Consider the following 19,215-nt stretch of genomic DNA (forward strand, 5'->3'; position numbering starts at 1 on the left):
GGGAACATTCAAACTGGATGGATTCGGGTTAAAAAAAAGAAAAAAAAAAGTGAGAGAATGATGATTATTTTTTCCCAAAAGCATGTGTTACAGTTTGGCCAATGAAACTTTTTCCAACTCTGAGATGATTTAGAAACAATAATAAATGACCAGCTTAATATTAGGGTAATTGAAATTAATTTCAGTTCCAAAAGAATATATGTAGTCTAAATTGGGTATATAGTATTTTTCAAAATATTAACTATATTTCGTAACAGTGTGGATACGAAAACTTCCATTAGTATGTACTAAGCCCCTATTTGGTCTCCATTAAATTAAATTACATTACATTACATTTCATTTTTATCTCTCTTATTTTCAATCACACAATCTTCCATAAAATAATATTATATTTAAACTGAAAAATTTTCTTTCTTTATTAATCACTCATTTTTTTTAAAAATGCTATTTTTTCTATTTTCATTTTCAAGTAATGGGAATCAAACAGGGGCTAAATAGTAACTGAGCCCACCAATAACATATGGGCTAGATGAGCCAGGAAGGGAAGCTCTAAACCTAAACCTATGTTTTGTGGCCTTTTAATATATATTGCACAATGGGCAATTAGGGTTTCTGCATTTCCGGGAGTAAACCAAGCGCTGCGAGCTCGCAAGTCGCAACAGTAACAAATGGTTCTCAAGTGAGTTCCTCTCTCCCTCTCTGTAATGAGATGCGTAATCCAATGCTTAATTAAGATATCTAGTGCATATTTCATGTACCGCATTTAAGGATAGGTTTTACTACTTTTTGCTTTTTTCTGCTGTTTAGTACTTTTGGATAGAAATGGTAGTGGCGTGGTTAGAAATTTCATGTCAAGGTTGAGTGTAAAATTATTAGATGGAGGAAACATTGGAAATTTAAGAGGTAGCACAGCAATTTTAAAAAGATGGATTGTTAATTTAGTATGATTAAATATTTATTGGGGGTTTAATAATTTAATGTGGCTAGAGAGTAGTATATGGTGTTTCAGTCTGGAATTATTTTGTTTTACTTTGAAAGTTAGAAGATGCTATCTAATGGATAAATATAGTACGCAAACGTCTTATTTTGACGTTGCTCTGTTGTATTTAATGTGTTTCAAAGAGTTCATGCGATGCCATTGATGATCCAGCACCTCATTTTGCTTGTGGTGCAATATATATATATATATATGCTGTCTTGTTTTGGATAAGTTTTGCTTTTACTCCATTTAGATTTTAATTTTAAAGTTAATTTACTTTTGTTTGACTCACCTGTTAATAATGGGTTATCAGGACAGAGCTTTGCCGATTTAGTGGTGCCAAGATATACCCAGGGAAGGGTATCAGATTTATTCGCTCCGACTCTCAGGTGGGTGAAGCCTTGTTGCTTGTATTATTGTATTTTTCTCACATGATTTTTTTTTTTTGCCCATTTTCTTTACCCCTAAAGTTTCAACTTTTTTTTTTTTTGGCAAATTGTGTGCATTTTATGTTTTCCTACTTTATTGATGTCATTTGTGAAGGGGCATATTTAGTTTCCACTTTTCACCCAAGATTCCTTTGTGTTATTTTTTGGGGAATGAAGATGTTTTTCCCCCCTTTTGAAGGTCTTCCTCTTTGCCAATTCAAAATGTAAGAGGTATTTTCACAACCGTCTGAGGCCTGCAAAGCTTACGTGGACTGCTGTGTACCGGAAACAACATAAGAAGGTGAAATGTAGTTGATAATCCCTTTTAATGATCTTTCTTTTGTTTCTTAGATGAATTGGGTCCCTTCATAATCTAGCTGTCGCTGATGGTTCTCGTGACTGATTTATAGGACATTGCTGCTGAAACTGTGAAGAAGAGGCGCCGAACCACTAAGAAGCCCTACTCTAGATCAATTGTTGGTGCAACCTTGGAAGTCATTCAAAAGAAAAGAACTGAAAAGCCAGAAGTTCGTGATGCTGCACGTGAAGCTGCTTTACGGTATGTTGAGGATTCGAATGTTTGATATTTAGTGGATGAGTATGCTTTCAGCAAGATGTAGAGCATGTTTGGCTGTGCTTATAAGTAAACTCTTTTGTAAAGCAAGGTAAGACTTGCTTTTTAGAAAAGTAAGTTTCATTAGTAAGAAAAATCAACTTTGAAGGTTTGACTTACTTTGAATAGAACATCGAACACCCTTTTAATAGAACACATTATGACTCTTAGTATTTATACTCAGTGAGATCAAGGAGAGAATAAAGAAGACCAAGGACGAGAAGAAGGCAAAAAAGGCAGAGTTGATGTCCAAGTCACAGAAGGTCTCCAAGAGCAATGTGCCCAAAGGTGCTATACCCAAGGGTCCTAAGCTTGGAGGTGGCGGCGGCAAGCGTTAATTTCCCTAGTATTTTAGATGCTGTTGCAACTTTATTATGAATGATATTGGAAGACTGATGACGTTCTTTTCCAATATTTTTTGTAAGTTTATTGGGTTTGGTCTTTTTTTTTTTTGGAGCATTATCCTGTAGACTTGTTTCAACATGGATTTTTTTGGAGAGAGAGCATATTTTTTTTAGATCTACCTACTAATGATCTGTAGAAACCTTAAAAATGATTCATTTGGTTAAGACTTTAGATTTATTGTCCTGTCTGATGGTAATCTTAGTCAAAGTAATTATTTATTAGGTTGGTTATCTCTATAAACTAAAGGCCGTTTTCCTAGTTATGTTACAAAGTGTTATTGTTTCAATTATTTGCCTTTTTGGTTCACTTTCAAGTAGTCTGGCCAGCATCTTGTTCCTTATTTTTGTTTTAGCTGATGGATTATCTAGTTTTGCTTTTGCTTTTTGTTGATGTGTTTGACGAAGTAACTTACCCCGTACAAGTTCAAAGCTACTTTTTATCACAAGTAGGATTTGACTTTACAAAAGTCACACTAAATGGGCACTTATTATTCTTAATTGAGCCTGTTTTGAGTGCAATGCCCGCCCATGACCATCTTTCGGTGTATGTAGGATCAAAACGATATGTATGTTTGTTGAGTCGAAACGAAATGTCCGGTCTTTATGTTAGTAGTAGCTTGACTCTACAAAAGTTGTACTAGATGACCCTTAGCATTCTTATGTCAATCCCGTTTGAGTGCAATTTCTATGACCATCTTTTGGTGTATGTTGAGTTGAAACAATGAGTCCGATTCACCAATGCACACTTGACTCATAGGTTTAATACTTAATCATTTTTGAGTCTCTTGAAAAACTAAGCTCTTTAACAAAAATAGTTCTCGTTAGACTCATACCTCGTGTTATTTTATTTTATTTTTTGTATAGGAAAGTACATTTGATACTAACAAAGATCGGCTCAAAATTTGTCTGTCAATACATCCATAAGTCGTGTTACAAGGATAGCATTCCGTGTGAGACAAACGGAGATTAAGATTTACTAACCTTGTCAAATTGCCATGGTTAATTGTTCCAATTGTTGTCTCTATTTAAGGACCCGGCTTTGGTCCATTTCTAATCTAACCAAAAAAGGCAAAATGTGGCCAATTTTTCATCACCACCGCTTGTAGGATCTTAACAATCTTGATATTCATTTAATCTTTTTCTTATCTTATTTTTATTATTATTAATAATTTTTTTTGTATATTATTTAGCACTTTGGCCTACACCAACTGCTCCATTACAATTAATAAAATGAGTGACAGATTCATTAAAAGATGTGTTATTTGACATTGAGCAATGGTGAAATATTTTATTATACATGTCAAGATCTATTCAATGATTCATTATGAGATGTATCTTTTGTATTAATTTCAAGACCATATAAATATTAAGGTTTATTATTAACGTTATATAACAAGTGGGTTCTCAATACATGACATGTATGTCGATTAGTGGTGAAAATGCAACAGCCAGCATAAGTAGATCGATCTTGGGATGATCACTTCAGACTGAGAATCATCTCTCAATGGATGACATATTTTGCCAAACATGATCTACAATGTCTATAAATCGTGAACTTTTAAATTCAATCAATACTGACATGGAATAATTAATTGACAATAATAGTTGCTCAATGAATTGTGGCATATCCTTGGTAGCCCTTCAACTCACTCACCGCAAGCGTTTATTGTTGGGTAAAATCTCGAGTTGACCGATGATATAATTGTAGCCCTTTCATTTTCAAAATTCAAATTTCAGAAATATTGCCACTGATGAACTGACCAACACAAACGGCAAGCATATACGGCTCATAAACTTTAGGAAAGGGATTTTAATAGGAGCCAGTATTTGCACATCACAATGTCCTATCACATTCCCATGGTGAAAATATAGGGCACCATTGAATAAAAGGACAATAATATGTTGACAATAAGGGTGTGTTTGTCACCCATTATTTGGAAAGAATGTATTATGGAATAGTGATTGATTTTGAAATGTGTGGTTAAAAAAGAAGGAAAAGTTTTTTTTTTTAATTTACGTACAATATTTTTGTAATGAAAAATGTGTGGTTAAAGATGAGTACTATAGAAAAAAGAATCGAATGAGAGAGAATGGATGACAAACAGGGGCTAAGGCAGCATAGCCGGACTGTCGAGGCCCCGACCGGACCCACATGCCAGCATTTAATATCCTTGTATTCTTTCAAGAATATCGGAAACATAACTTTGTTTCAACTACGTAAATTTATATACTGATGAAAATCAATCAAAAACCGGCTCTTGGAGAGCCATTTCTTTCGATTACATTAGCAAATTCATGCTTGCACAATTCTTAACAAGCCGGAGAACTTATATTCTAAATTAACTGAATACCTTTGTTACAGTTGAATTTAAGAGAGAAAATAAGACAATACAAAGAGAAGAGAATTGTATTGAATATTGTGATTTGTTTACAAGAGAGGTATCCTATTTATAGCCTAATTGGAGGGGAATGTTTTCATTTCTAACCAATGTGGGACTAACTAACATTTACCTTGTATATACATTAATAGCCCCCTCAAACTCAAGGTGGTAAAATGGAGACCAACTTGAGTTTGGAAACTAAGTCCTCAAGGCGTCCAGGAGGGTGCGTTTTAGTGAAAATATCAGCAGTTTGATTGGCTGAAGAAATTGATAATAGTCCAATACTCCAACGGGCGAGATGATGACGTATAAAGTGACAATCAATTTCAATGTGTTTTGTTCGTTCATGGAATACATCATTGTGAGCAATTTGGATAGCACTTTGATTATCGCAGTTTATGATAGTGGCAGTAGAATGGGTGACGCCCATGTCTTCAAGTGACCAGTGAAGCCAAAGAAGTTCCTGAGTTCTATCAGCAAGGGCTCGATACTCAGCTTCTATACTGGATCGAGCGATTACTGTTTGTTTCTTGTTGCCCCAAGAAATAAGAGAATCACCAAGGAAGAAGCAATACCCAGAGGTAGATCTACAATTAGTGGGGTTACTTGCCCAATCTGCATCTGAGTAGGCACGAAGCTCGAGTGAAGAGTGAGATAAGAAGTGGAGACCATGAAATAGGCCTTTGATGTACTTGAGAATGCGAAGCACTACAGCATAATGGGATGTGCGAGGAGCAGAGAGAAATTGAATGACAATATGGACATCATAAGAGATGTCAGGGCGAGTAACTGTAAGATAAACAAGACAAGCAACCAACTGGCGAAACAAGGTGGGGTCATCCAAAGGTGTACCATCCATGGGAATGAGTTTATTGTTGAGCTCTAGAGGAGTGGTACATGTCTTATTATCTGTGAGTCCCGCTCGAGTAAGAAGATCAGAAGCATACTTTGCTTGCGAAAGATAATATCCCTCAGAGTTAGAAGTGATCTGAAGTCCCAAAAACTAAGCTTTCCAAGATCTTTCATTTCGACATGTTGGCTGAGATAAGTCTTGAGATCCAAAATTTCGGATGTGTTATTACTAGTGATGATCATGTCATCAACATAGAGGAGAAGAAGGATAGTACCCCGGTCTGTTTTGCGAATGAAAAGAGCAGAATCATGTGAGCTGGAAGTGAACCCAAAATCTCCAACAATGGTGCTGAAGTTGGCAAACCAAGCTCGAGGAGCTTGCTTGAGACCATAAAGAGCCCGACGAAGTATGTAGACTTGATGCGGAAGATGATGAGAACTAGGAGGAGGGCACATATAAACTTCTTCAGTAAGTTCACCATTAATAAAAGCATTTTTCACATCCATCTGAAATAATTCCCAATGACAGACGACGGCAACTGCAATTAAGTTGTGAATTGAAGTGAGGTGGGCAACTGGGGCAAAGGTCTCCTCATAGTCAATCCCATACTCCTAGGTAAACCCTTTAGCTGCCAAGCGAGCTTTTTATTGATCAATGGACCCATCAGAGTGAGTTTTGATCTTGTAAACCCACTTGCATCCCATGGCATGTTTGCCTTTTGGTAGGTCTACTAGATCCCAAGTGTGAGTGTTTTCGAGTGCCAATAGTTCATCATTCATTGCTTTCTGCTAAAGAGGATCAGAACTAGCTTCACGATAAGATTGAGGTTCATGGTGAGAAAGAATAGTAGAAAATACAACAAAGTCACAAAGATTAACAGAAGGAGTTTTTACCCGATCACTTCGTCGAGTAGGGAGATCAGAAGTTGTTGGAACGGATCCATCAGAAGATACAAGTTCCTCAGAAGAGGACAAGGTGGATAACTCAATTGAGGTATTTGTAGACATGTTAGTTGGTAATGACATATCTGAGAAAGAGATAGGATGTGTTGGAGGAGATGTTGACTCAGAAGAAGAGTTTGTCTCAGGAGTGTCAGGAAAAAGATCTGTGGAGAGGTCAGTGAATAAGATAGAGATATTGTTATGTGACAGGTGAAACTTGGATATGGAGGCGAACATCTTATGTTCCCAAAAAACGACATGACAAGATACTTGGAGACGTTTGGAGTAAGGATCCCAACATCTGTAGCCTTTGTGTTCAACACCATATCCTAAGAAGCAATATAGTCGAGATCTAGATTCCAATTTGGTGCGCTGATGCGGCTGAAGAACAAAACAAGCACAACCGAATACCTTAAGAGTGTTATAGTCAGGAGGGTGACCATAAAGACGCTCAAATGGTGATTGATTCCTAATGATGGGAGAAGGCACGCGGTTCTTAGAGTAAACAGCTGTAAGAGCAGCTTCACCCCAATAGCGTTCAGGACACGAAGCAGATATGAGAAGAGCACGGACGGTATTGAGAATGTTTCGGTGTTTGCACTTAGCACGCCCATTTTGTTGAGAAGTGTCTGGACATGAATGATGAGGAAGAGTGCCATGTTGGCGAAGAAAGGTAATGGCTCTAGAGCCTGTGTATTCAGCAGCATTGTCAGCACGAAACACTTTGATATTGCAAGAAAATTGAGTTTTGACCATGGTAGCAAAATCAAGGTACAATTGAGATAATTCAGATCGATTACGCATAAGACATATCCAAGTGTAATGAGATTAATCATCAATAAAAATTACAAAATAGCTAGAGCCTCCCATAGTAGCAGTGGGAGATGGGCCCCAAACATCAGAGTGAATCAAATCAAATGGTTCCTTGTTAATAAGGAATCACTTTTGTGAAATGGCAATGCCGATTGTTTTGCAAGTTGACAAGAAAGACAATCATATTGTTCATTATTAACAAGCCCTAAATAACCACTAGATGCTAAAAATTGAAGAGGACTAATAAAAGCATGACCCAGACGAGAATACCAGAGACTGATGGATGGGGTAGATGAGACTGGGTCTGCTGTCTGAACTGATGAGGAGAAACGGGATGGAAGGTGAAGATTGATGAGCTCAAAGAGTCGCCCAACCTTACGGCCTATTCCAAGAGTTTCTCCCATCTTTGGATCTTGCACACAACAACCAGATACAGAAAAGATGACAGTTAGACTGAAGTCACATAATTGACCAACAGTTATAAGATTGAGAGTGAGTTGGGGAATACAATAATTATCAGGAAGTAAAGTGTTTAATGTTGAGATTTTTCCGATATGACTCAAGGTCATTGAAGAACCATCAGCAGTTTGAATAGTCGGAGTATGATTAACAAGACGTTTGGTGGCAAATATAGTGGAATCAGGTGTCATGTGATTACAACATGCAGAGTCAAAGAACCAAAATGAATTACCTGAGGTGACTGACATAGCAGTAGAGGTAAATTACCAGAATCAGCAAGGACTTGTTTGACAATTTCCTTCATGTCAGAAGCAGAAAACGTCTCACTGGTAGTAGTGGATGATGAACCTTCAGCAGTAGTGGCGGCAGATCTAGAAGGAGTACCGCGAGACATGTGTTGTTGGGAGTGTCTGTTGGGGTTTTGGAAACAATCACGATGAAGATGACCAGGGGCTTGCTTCTGACAGAATTGGCAAACTCGAACCGGGCATTCCAAGAGAATGTGTCTTGGTTTCTTGCAGTAATTGCAGAATCTTGAAGATCCAGATGGATGCCCTTTGTTGTTGGGTTGAAAAGATCCAGATGGATGTATTTTGTAGGAGTGGCGAAGATAGCATCTGTAGAGATAGTCTTACGAGGGGCAAGACGAGTTTCCTCCGAAAGAAGTTCAGTAACAGTTTGATCTAAAGTAGGTAAGGGACTGCGGTGAAGGAGGGATGCATGAACATGCTCAAACTCATTAGTGAGGGCCATAAGAAAGAGAACCAAGTGTTGCTAAACTCGATAGTTAAATTTTCTTTTTTAGCATCATTGGCATCTGTAAACTCTGGTTCTGAGGAAGCAAGTTGATCCCAAACATAGTGCATCTCAGATAAGAAATTATTAATGGATTGCCTAGGCTGTTGTTGCATATGATGTAGAGTGCCTAGAAGTTGGTATTGATGAGACAGATTTGCGGTGGTGTAGTGTTTCTATAGAAAATTCCATAGTGACTTGGCAGTCTTGAATCTACCAAACTGGAGACTGATGGAGCGTACGCATGTGTTGCGAATCCAAGTGATAATTTGGTGATTTTTGCTATCCCATTCTTCGAGACGATCTATGTATTTTGTGTTGTCTTCTCCAACGATTTTCTCTGGTTCGGTGATATCACTAGTAACATAGTGCCAGAGCTTTCTGCCCTTAAGAAAGCTCGACATAGTTGAGCCCATATAGTGTAGTTGAGTCCTTCCATGACAATGACAATAGGTTGTAAGGCCTCAAGATGGTCCATAATGTGCATGAAATTAGAAAGAGATAGAGATAAAAATAATAGGAATCGAATTGAACTGGTCAGGAAATGATTGATGGAGTGGTGGCTGAGATGATGTCGATGGAGAATAAGACTCCGACTATAGCGACGACCTAACAAGTATGAAGGATATACAAGAGGTTTTTCTGATGTGAAGGATCCACTAATAGTGGCAATTACAGAGTATACTCAACTCTTGATATATCGAGAACACTAAGAATAATAGCTCTGATACCAAGTTGAATTTAAGAGAGAAAATAACACAATACAAAGAGAAGAAATTGTATTGAATAGTGTGATTTATTTATAAGAGAGGTATCCTATTTATAGCCTAATTTGAGAGGAATGTTTTCCTTTCTAACCAATGTGGGACTAACTAACATTTACATTGTATATACATTAACAGTTACCATGATCAGTTGATAGCAGAAGACAATAAGAAAAGCAAAAGATGCGAGTCTAGTTAAGTTTTAGTATATGTATCAGTGAGTGTGAGTGTGTGACCACTGCTGAACCTAACAGCATCGCCTCTAATTGGCATTCCGAGTCTGTCTAAGCGACCAGATCCTGGATAAGCTTTGTTTAAAGCTGGAATGTAATGCTGAGCCCTTCTACGTGTCAAGTCTCAACTCACCATGTCCATGAAAGAACCACGTCTTGGTCGAGCTTGATCTCTCGTATTGTGGCCTTTGGTTTGGGGCACTGAAAGATCTCGCCTTAGCTTTAGATGATTCGGTGTAAGACATGTAGTTTGGGTGGTCGGAGTGTCTGCTCAAAAGGCTTCTTGAACCATCACTCTTAGTAGGGGTAAACGGTTCTCTTTTGGATCTACCGTCCATGGATGAGGCCGAGTAGAATTGTGGGCTGTTGGTGCAGAAAGTGGTTTCATCGACATCTTGTGCAAACTTCGAAGGACTCAAGGATTGAACTTCTTCGGATGGACTTAAAACTGTTTGACAGGATATAGAGTCCTTCGATATAGAAAAGCTATGACTATTTTGGTCCAAACCTATGCTAAGATGGGCTAAGTGTCTGAGGGTTCTAGTTTTGGACATGACCTGTGGTTTCCCAGTATCGACTTCAAGAATCTTATCACTTCTTTCATCGTCTATGGGAAGAGTTCTCGCATAAGATCCATGTTCCCATGATCTTTCAAGCATTCTGTCCTCCTTGTAACCCATGAATGCTTTGTCTGAATCAATGACCATGGGATTAGATTTTGAACCATTTCGCTGTAATCAGTTCCATTGGATGGTTAGCCGTATGGTATGGTACGAGTCAACCACAATCCAGAACAAGAGAGGTTTTGAACTTACCTTCAGCATCAACAATTGTTCATGCTTCGTACTCCTCATCCGAATAATGTGTTCAAGCTTCACGGGAGTTGAAGGTCCATACAAGTTCAAAGTAGATTTGATCACCAGAACAAACCAACCAATTAAAGTCTTTGGTATTTTTTAATTGAGTCGAAAATTCCCAATTATGCATATCTAGATTAGACAGGCAGATGTAACCTTAAATCTATTAACAAGTTATAACCTATGCCACTGGAAGATGAGAATTTTGCTTACTCGATAATTGAAGTGAGAGGTCTTCTCGCTTGATTGTGGGGATTTAGAAATCAGAGCACGTACAGCCATTGCTCTTGCTTGAGCTCGTAGCAATGCCTGCATACGTCGCATAATGTCTGCAGTTTGCTTCCTCACAAGTTTACCTCTCACCAGCGCTTGAAGCTTGACTAGAGCTTTCAACGCCCTCAAAGCCCTCATCCACTACAATTTCCAGGGAAAATAACTCCAAAACATAAGAACATGTAACATAATTTTTCTTATTTAAAAGTAAGTACAAAATATGTTTAAAAATAACAGTCAAATATCGTTTACTTCTATTTAAACTTGGTCAAACATAATCTACCGCAAAACAAACACGAAGAGACAAATTTTGAGGCTGTTCAACTCTTAAGTCAACAATTTGTACATTAATCTAGTAACCATGGGGGAGCAATGCTTACACGACAATGGAAATTTCGCATTGTTTGATCCTTGTTAGACATCATGTTGTCAAACGACCTCCCGAGCAATGATGAAAACCAATTTTATCAGTCGACATGAATGACTGAACGATAAATTCAACATCGAATTTTAGATGAACCGACCTAGCGTTGCTTTACCTATTGGATGGCTAATAATCTTTGTGGCTTGTTGTTTTTCTATTGGGACTTAACCCTAGTCGAGCCTACTTACCATATTGTGACTTACCTTAAGTTGGCCATTGAACTAATCTATATTGGTAGTTAACTCCTTCTCCTTTGTCCCGTTTGAAAGAACCCGAGAGAGAAAGAGAACTGCTGCCTTCTTCTTCGTGATTAATCTTCCCTACCAATTGCTTGAGGCTTTGTGACTCTTACCTGTGTGGTATTCATCCTAAGTGTGTGGTAGAATCAACAAGCAAAAGAGCAATAGCAACCATAGGAAGAAGTTGGCGCCGGCGGTCGGTAATCTCGGTTTTGGTGTTTGAATTCAATGGTTAACTGAGCCCGGAAATCACTTTGAGCAGCTTGAGGAAGATCCTAACATCTGGTATTAGAGTTTGGGTAGCAAAAATTGGCTCAAAATCGGCTGATTTTCGGACATTAACCTTAGAACCCGAATCTGAAAATTATCAATTACTCACAAACCAAAGCTCGGTTGGACAAATGGAGGCCATACCCATCACCAGCAGGTCGAGGCGCTCCCGGAGAGGCGGCTCGTGGGTGGACATCGGCGGCGCGTGGGCGGCTGTCCGACAACGCTGTCTTCAGGTAACTTGCTTGTTTCGATCTCCTGAACGCGTTGATATACTTTGTTTTGTGTTTCAGGTTACACAGAAAAAGTTGGACGATTTTGCCCCTGGTGCGACGCCGACTGAAATTCAACAGCAAGCTCGTTTTTCTCTACTCTACGGACTCAGATAGGTCCGCTCTGGTAAATTGGCTTAATCCATTTAAATTCAACAATAGCAAGATCATCGTGTGGGGTGATCATTAGGTTTTGGGGTTACCGTGAAGGGGTAACCATTGCTTGTGCTAGAACTAGGATTACTTGCGTTAATTGAGTGCTTGTCCTTTTGATTTAAAGTGCTTGGTATTTCTTGGTGGACGTAGCGTTTAGGTTAATTGTTGCTTTTGCTAAGAATTAACAAGATATTATCTTATCACGCTTCCCAATACTACTTCGTGTGGTTTAATTAGTGTGTTAACCAATGACAACACATAATTTTGATTTGGGAATTTTTAACGATAAAGGGGACTTCTCTATCTGGCAACAAAAGATGAGAGGCATACTAGTCTAACAAAAGGTGTCAAAAGCCATCGAAGGCAATTTTGCACCTGATATCTCAAAAGAACAAAAAGAGGAAGCCGATGAGCTTGCCTATACCTCAATAATATTACACTTGTCTGACGCTGTCTTAAGAAAAGTGGGAAAACTAAAAACCACCAAAGAACTTTGGAAAAGATTAGAAGACTTATACTTGCTTAAATCTACACCGAATAAACTCTACCTACTCGAACGATTCTTCAGCTTTAAAATGGATTCTTCAAAGGACCTCGACGACAATTTAGATGTATTTAACAAATTGGTGTAAGATATTGTCAATTGTGACGAAGCTGTGTCTGAGACCTATAAGGCCATTATCTTGCTCAATTCAATCCCGGACACTTATAAAGAAGTTAAAAATGCCATTAAATATGGTAGGGACACGTTAACATCTGAAATTGTTGTAGATTCTTTTAGGAGTAAGGAGATGGAAATGAGGGCTGAAAAATAGGATAGGAGGAGTGGAGAGTTGCATATGATGTGGGGGTAGAACTCAATTTAGGCAAGCCAGTCATGATGGATACCAAAGTAGTGACGAATCAAGTAGTAATAGTTGGAAAAAGAAGGAGAATGGTAGACCTAGATCAAAGTCTAGAACTAAGGCTAGAAAATACTATGGTTGTGGAGGCACAGGGCATTTTATAAAAGACTGTCATAAAGAAAAGGAAAAACAGAAGGTTAAGGAAAGAGATGTGGTAAATGTGTTATCATCTACCTCCGATACCGAAAACGGTGAAGTCTATATGATCACTAGTCCAGTCGCATACACTACTGAATTAAATCTAACTACTAATTTTCAATTGCATGAATGGATATTAGATTCTGGTGCGTCTTTTCATGTGACGTCTGAAAAGAATTGGTTTGAAAACTTACAAGAATCTAATGATGGGCAAGTAGTTCTGTGTGATAACTTTGCCTATACAATTGCTGGAATTGGAGATATAAAGATAAAATTTAACACATGCTTTGTGTACATGTTAAAGGAAGTTAGATACATTCCTGAATTATTTAGGAATTTAATTTCAGTAGGAAGATTTGAGAAAGACAACTTCACTGGTAAAATTGAAAACGGTATGTTTAAAATGATGAATGGTGCGTTAATCTCTATTAAGGGAATCAAGAAAACGACATTTACATCACTACTGGGGAAGTGATTAGAGGATTAAACTCCTCTATTTCTTTCGCCAAAATCGATCACACACATACGTGGCATAGTAGGCTTGCACACGTAAGCATTAAAGGACTTAAACTACTTAATGAAAAAGGTGCATTTGATAATGACTGTGTGTCTGACCTATCGTTCTGTGATCACTGTGTACTTGGAAAGCACCATAGAGTGTCGTTCTCCACTAGTACGCATAAGGCCAAAAGCATGCTTGAATATGTGCATTCTGATCTGTGGGGTCTTGCTAGTAATCCCACATCAGGTGGGAATATGTATTTCCTATCTATCATAGATGACTATACCAAGAAAGTGTGGGTCTATCTATTGAAAGACAAAACTGAAACCTTCTATAACTTTAACAATCCTCATTAAATTAAATTACATTCCATTCCATTTATATCTCTCATATTTTCAACCACACAATCTTCCATAAAATAATATTATACGTAAATCGAAAATTTTTCCTTCTTTTTCAACCACTCATTTTTTTTAAAAATACTATTCCCTCCATTTTCATTTTCAGGTAATGGGCATCAAACAGGGGCTTCAAAAGTGCTTGGAGCCCTAAAGAAAATTTTGAGTTTTGTCTTTCTTCCATATAAGTCTGACATTCAAAGAAAACAAGGATAACTTACCGTCCTGTAAAGTGAGTAAAAGTAACCAAGAACCTCTGATGAAAAAATCTAAAGCGATAGAGATTGAAAACTTGCTTTTTTCTTTTTCTAGAGTCCCAAAAATTATAAATTGGTTTATAAAACAATTTTAGAGTCAAATACTAATTTTAACGATACATTCATAATCACTATCCTTATTATATACACATTTCGTGGGAATCGGCACATTCCTCTTAATATCTCGATTTATAAAATATTTATGAATTTGTCGAATGGAGGCTAAGTGCTAAAGTAAATTTAACTTGCTTTTAAACAATGTTGAACCTGCTCAAAGTTGCCCAACTCAGCCGTTTTTCATCCAAAATTGAATGGAAAATCTGTATAAGTTGGGAAGTACATTTGAGAGACTTCCAACAATTGATTTTAGAACCTTGCTACATGAAAGGAAGAGTTTCACATAATTCTTTTTCCAGGATACATGTGTCATTGTGTGATCGGACAATTATAATAAATAAATAAATCACCCACATAGGTGCGTCCACTGTGTCATTGTGTGATTGGACAATTAGAAAAAAATAAATAAATCACCCACATAGGTGCTGCCACATAGAGAATTGTTCCTAACTTTAATAGTGCCGTGTGATTCTCGAAAGTCTTGCATTTTACCTAGCTACATAAAGCTGAGAAATTTGATTTAGAAGCTTTATCCCCTATTTAGCCCCAATTTTCTAAGGCCCCATTGGAAAGAGATTTTGAGAATTAATTTTTTGACCGTTAGAAGAAAAGTGAGGTCCATCTGTGAGAGAAGAAGTGAAAAATTACGACTAAAATAGTAAAATAACGGTCAAAAAATCAATTTTTTGGGGTAAAAAATTCTTCCCAAACAAGCCCTAAAATTCATTATTTCTCAAACTCATTTTCAATTATATGTTTTATAGAACCATAATTTTGATCAACTTTTTAACCATACATTTCATTATCTTTTATGAGAATCTACTACAAATTTTATTTGTAGCAAAACCAAACACGAGCTTAATCAATTAATCGATTTGCACGTGTAGAATTATTCCTATTACAACAAGCCAACAATCTACTGGGTAGAAAGTCTCAACGGCCACTAAACTTTCAATATCGTTAACTGACTTCAAATTTTTCCTGAATAGTTGTCGTACTTTCAAAATTGTTTCCCCACGATCAATGAAATCTACAATTTTTTGAACTACCACTATACTTCCAAAGTTGTTTCATAATGGTCACTCAACTATTAATGTTATATCTCATCCATCACTTCGGGCTTTTGATACATCAAAGTTCCATTAGCCACATCATTAAAATCATTAATGTGCAAGGAGCTGAGTAACAGATGGGAAGCAACATTAATTAAAGCGATGAAAGCACAATTTCAGTAACGGTATAGTGGCCATTGAAATTTTCCACCCAATCTATTACAAGATCAAAATGGAGTTTTATAAACTTCGAACTAAATTCAGTATTGGACAGAATTAAGAAAGACGCGATTGTACCAAAGGTTACTTCTTTACGAAATGTGTACATCTCAAAGTTCATCACCATGGATATTGAAAATTGTAAAAAATGATTTAAAAAATTTGGATCCGTGTACCCATAAACTGCCCTGTCTACAAATATGGACAAAGCCCACCAACAATTGCATCAAATTATTATAAAAAAGAACACATTTTAAAGATATCAATTGAATACTCCACCTAAACCACAAAATCTTCATAAACAAATAGCCTTTGACCCCATTAATTTAATCATTTTTGTCTTATTTAACAATGGACCAGTCTATTCCTTTATGTTATATTATGTGTACAAATGGGTTATGCTGGACACGTGGCCCTACTCGTCCATGGTGCTGAAATGGGACCCGTATTGGAGGGGTGCCCACCAATTAGGCTCCCACAACCTCCATACAAATATGTATAGTCCAGTAGTGCAAAGGAAAGGAGTGATGTTATCTCACGCCTTGCTGGCGACTGTAGTATGGGGGTTCGATTCCTGAGACACGGAATTGGACTCCTTGTAGGCGCAGGTGTACAAACAGCTCTTGTTCCCTGACTTGTTGGGGCACATTCCGCAATTTACCTCCCTCACAAAGTTATAGGGGCGGGGAGGTGGGGATCCTCAAGGTTAGAGTTCAACCTTTATAGATGGGCATTGTACAATTCTGTAACAAGACCGATAACACAAAACGGCACGAAAGAACAATTCAAAGGTGGTAGCGAAAAGACGAAATTACCGTTGAAAACAAACACGGACTGAAATCACATAGTTCTGAAAACTTCTATAACAGAAAAAGAAGATGACGAGTCTGCGGCTTCTGACTCGTCGCCTATGACTCAGCATCCTTCTAACTCGCTCAATTTGTAGTTGTATGGTATTGTACGTTATCCAAATATTCATCATAATAAAAAGTGCAATACATAATGCACAGATAGGAAACTAACCAGATATGCACGGAAATGGGACTGAATCTTAATGCCAGCCCTTTCTTCACGATTCCCATAACTTGCGTCACCAGGTCCTGCTGCTTCAGTATTCCTTCTTTTGCTAGTGAGCTTAACGACTGCACCAGTTGCCGTGATCATGTGTTTACCGGCTTCAATGTCGTTTTCGTTTATTAAAACTGCCTCATTTGAGGATTTTTCTTTGTGGGATTTGACAAAACTCCATTTCTTCTTCAAGGGTTTCTGAGTTTGGTTTGGGTTAGAATCCGGTTTCTTGAACCACATAAGATAACGGAACCATTTGGAGGCTTTTCCCATATGATTTCTTTGGTTGACTACTGATGAAAATGGATATAGAAATCGAGCATTTTCAGTGAGAGAGAAGGTGTGTAGTGCTGTTTACGGAGAATTAATATAAATAGTAAATGGATAAGCAAAAATGGTGGGGACTTTGATAAAGCTTCGGATTAGCAGCATTTATATGGAACACTATTTGTACAACCATTAATGACAACTTTGTTGACAATTAAGGTATTGGCAAAAATCCACTAACGGCAAAAATAACTTTTTACTAAAATTGTCCAGTAATAGAATCTCACGTGACATCCTATAAATAAATTATGCTAGAAGAACATAAAGTTTGACATAATGTCACGTGATATTCTATTATTGAACAGTTTAAATCATAGTCAATTTTTCTATCCAATCACTTTATGCAATTATGCCATCAAAATCTTCTCAAAGTAACTTTATTCCCTCTTAATAAAGTTGTCATTTATAATTATACACCAAACATGATTCTAATATAAAAGTAATAATAATTAATAATGACTGGCAAATTATAAATATGCATTTTGTTATAAAATAAGAGAAAAAGAGAATGGCGAAAACTTAAAGAGAATAGAGAAAACTCAATAAACTTTTTGTGTGTATTATTGAAAATCAAAGCCCTATATTTATAGGTAAGAATCAGGGATACAATCGTAATAATTCCTTTATGTTATATTATGTGTACAAATGGGTTATGCTGGACACGTGGCCCTACTCGTCCAGGGTGCTGAAATGGGACCCGTATTGGAGAGGCGCCCACCAATTAGGCTCCCACAACCTGCATACAAATATGCATGGCCCAGTGGTGCAAATAATATGAGCGAGGTTATCTCACGCCTTGCTGGCAGTCGCATTGTGAGGGTTCGATTCCTGAGACACGAAATTGGACTCCTTGTATGTGCAGTGTACTGATAGCTCTTGTTCCCTGACCTGTTGGGACACATTCCGCGATTTACTTCCCTCACAAAGTTCTAGGTGAGGAGCGGGGCGGGGAGGGCAGGGTGGGGCGGTGGGGATCCTCAAGGTTGAGGTTCAACTTTTATAAATGGGCATTGTACAATTCTGTAACAAGACCGAAAACAAAAAAGACACGAAAGAACAATTCAGAGGTGGCAGCGAAAAGACGAAATTACCGTTGAAAACAAACACGGACTGAAATTCCACAGTTCTGAAAACTTCTGTAACAGAAAAAAAAAGATGACGAGTTTGCGACGTCTGACTCGTCGCCTTTGACTCAGCACCCTTCTAACTCGCTCAATTTGTAGTTGTTCGGTATTGTACGTTATCCAAATATTCATTACAATAAAAAGTGCAATACATAATGCACAGAAATGGGACTAAATCTTAATGGCAGCCCTTTCTTCACGATTCCCATAACTTGCGTCACCACGTCCTGCTGCTTCAGTATTCCTTCCGTTGCTAGTGAGCTTAACGATTGCATCAGCTGCCATGATCATGTGTTTACCGACTTCAATGTCATTTTCATTTATTAAAACTGCCTCATCTGAGGATTTTTCTTTGTGGGATTTGACAAAACTCCATTTCTTCTTCAAGGGTTTCTGAGTTCGGTCTGGGTTAGAATCCGATTTCTTGAACCGCATGAGACGACGGAACCGTCTGGAGGCTTTGCCCATATGATTTCTTTGGTTGATTACTGATGAAAATGGATATAGAAATCGAGCATTTTCAGTGAGAGAGAAGGTGTGTAGTGCTGTTTACGGAGAATTAATATAAATACTAAATGGAGAAGCAAAAATGGTAGGGACTTTGATAAAACTTCGGATTAGCAGCATTTATATGGAACACTATTTGTACAATCATTAATGACAACTTTGTTGACAATTAGGGTGTGTTTGATTACATTTATTTTGCATGGAAAATATCAGTTTTCCATCCAAATTTTCACTTGGAGTGTTTGATTGCTATTTTTTTCATGGAAAATATTTTCCAACTTTTGAAAATATGCCTAATTTTCCTTGTTTTTAAGGAAAATATTTTCCTTGGATAAAGGTAGTTTTTATTTTCTCCAAAAGATGGAAAATATTTTCTTTTCTAGGTGAAATTTTCCATGTCAATCAAACACACTCTTAAGGTATTGGCAAAAACCCATTAACTGCAAA

At 37.5% G+C, this 19,215-nt stretch overlaps 1 protein-coding gene and 1 pseudogene across 1 annotated transcript; one reads left to right on the forward strand and one right to left on the reverse strand.

Moving 5' to 3' along the window:
* The first annotated feature begins 542 nt into the window (after positions 1 to 542).
* Positions 543 to 2,608, forward strand: LOC111386372 (60S ribosomal protein L24). Its single transcript, XM_023010827.1, has 5 exons — positions 543 to 679; positions 1,293 to 1,368; positions 1,607 to 1,708; positions 1,818 to 1,966; positions 2,205 to 2,608. Exons 1-5 carry the CDS (start codon positions 669 to 671, stop codon positions 2,356 to 2,358), a joined length of 492 nt encoding a protein of 163 aa, XP_022866595.1. The 5' UTR covers positions 543 to 668; the 3' UTR covers positions 2,359 to 2,608.
* Positions 2,609 to 9,625: 7,017 nt separating this feature from the next.
* LOC111386373 lies at positions 9,626 to 17,083 on the reverse strand (annotated as a pseudogene).
* Between the last annotated feature and the right edge of the window lie 2,132 nt (positions 17,084 to 19,215).

The sequence above is a fragment of the Olea europaea genome, unplaced genomic scaffold, assembly GCF_002742605.1.
Source record: "Olea europaea var. sylvestris unplaced genomic scaffold, O_europaea_v1 scaffold3529, whole genome shotgun sequence".
Lineage (NCBI taxonomy): Eukaryota > Viridiplantae > Streptophyta > Magnoliopsida > Lamiales > Oleaceae > Olea > Olea europaea.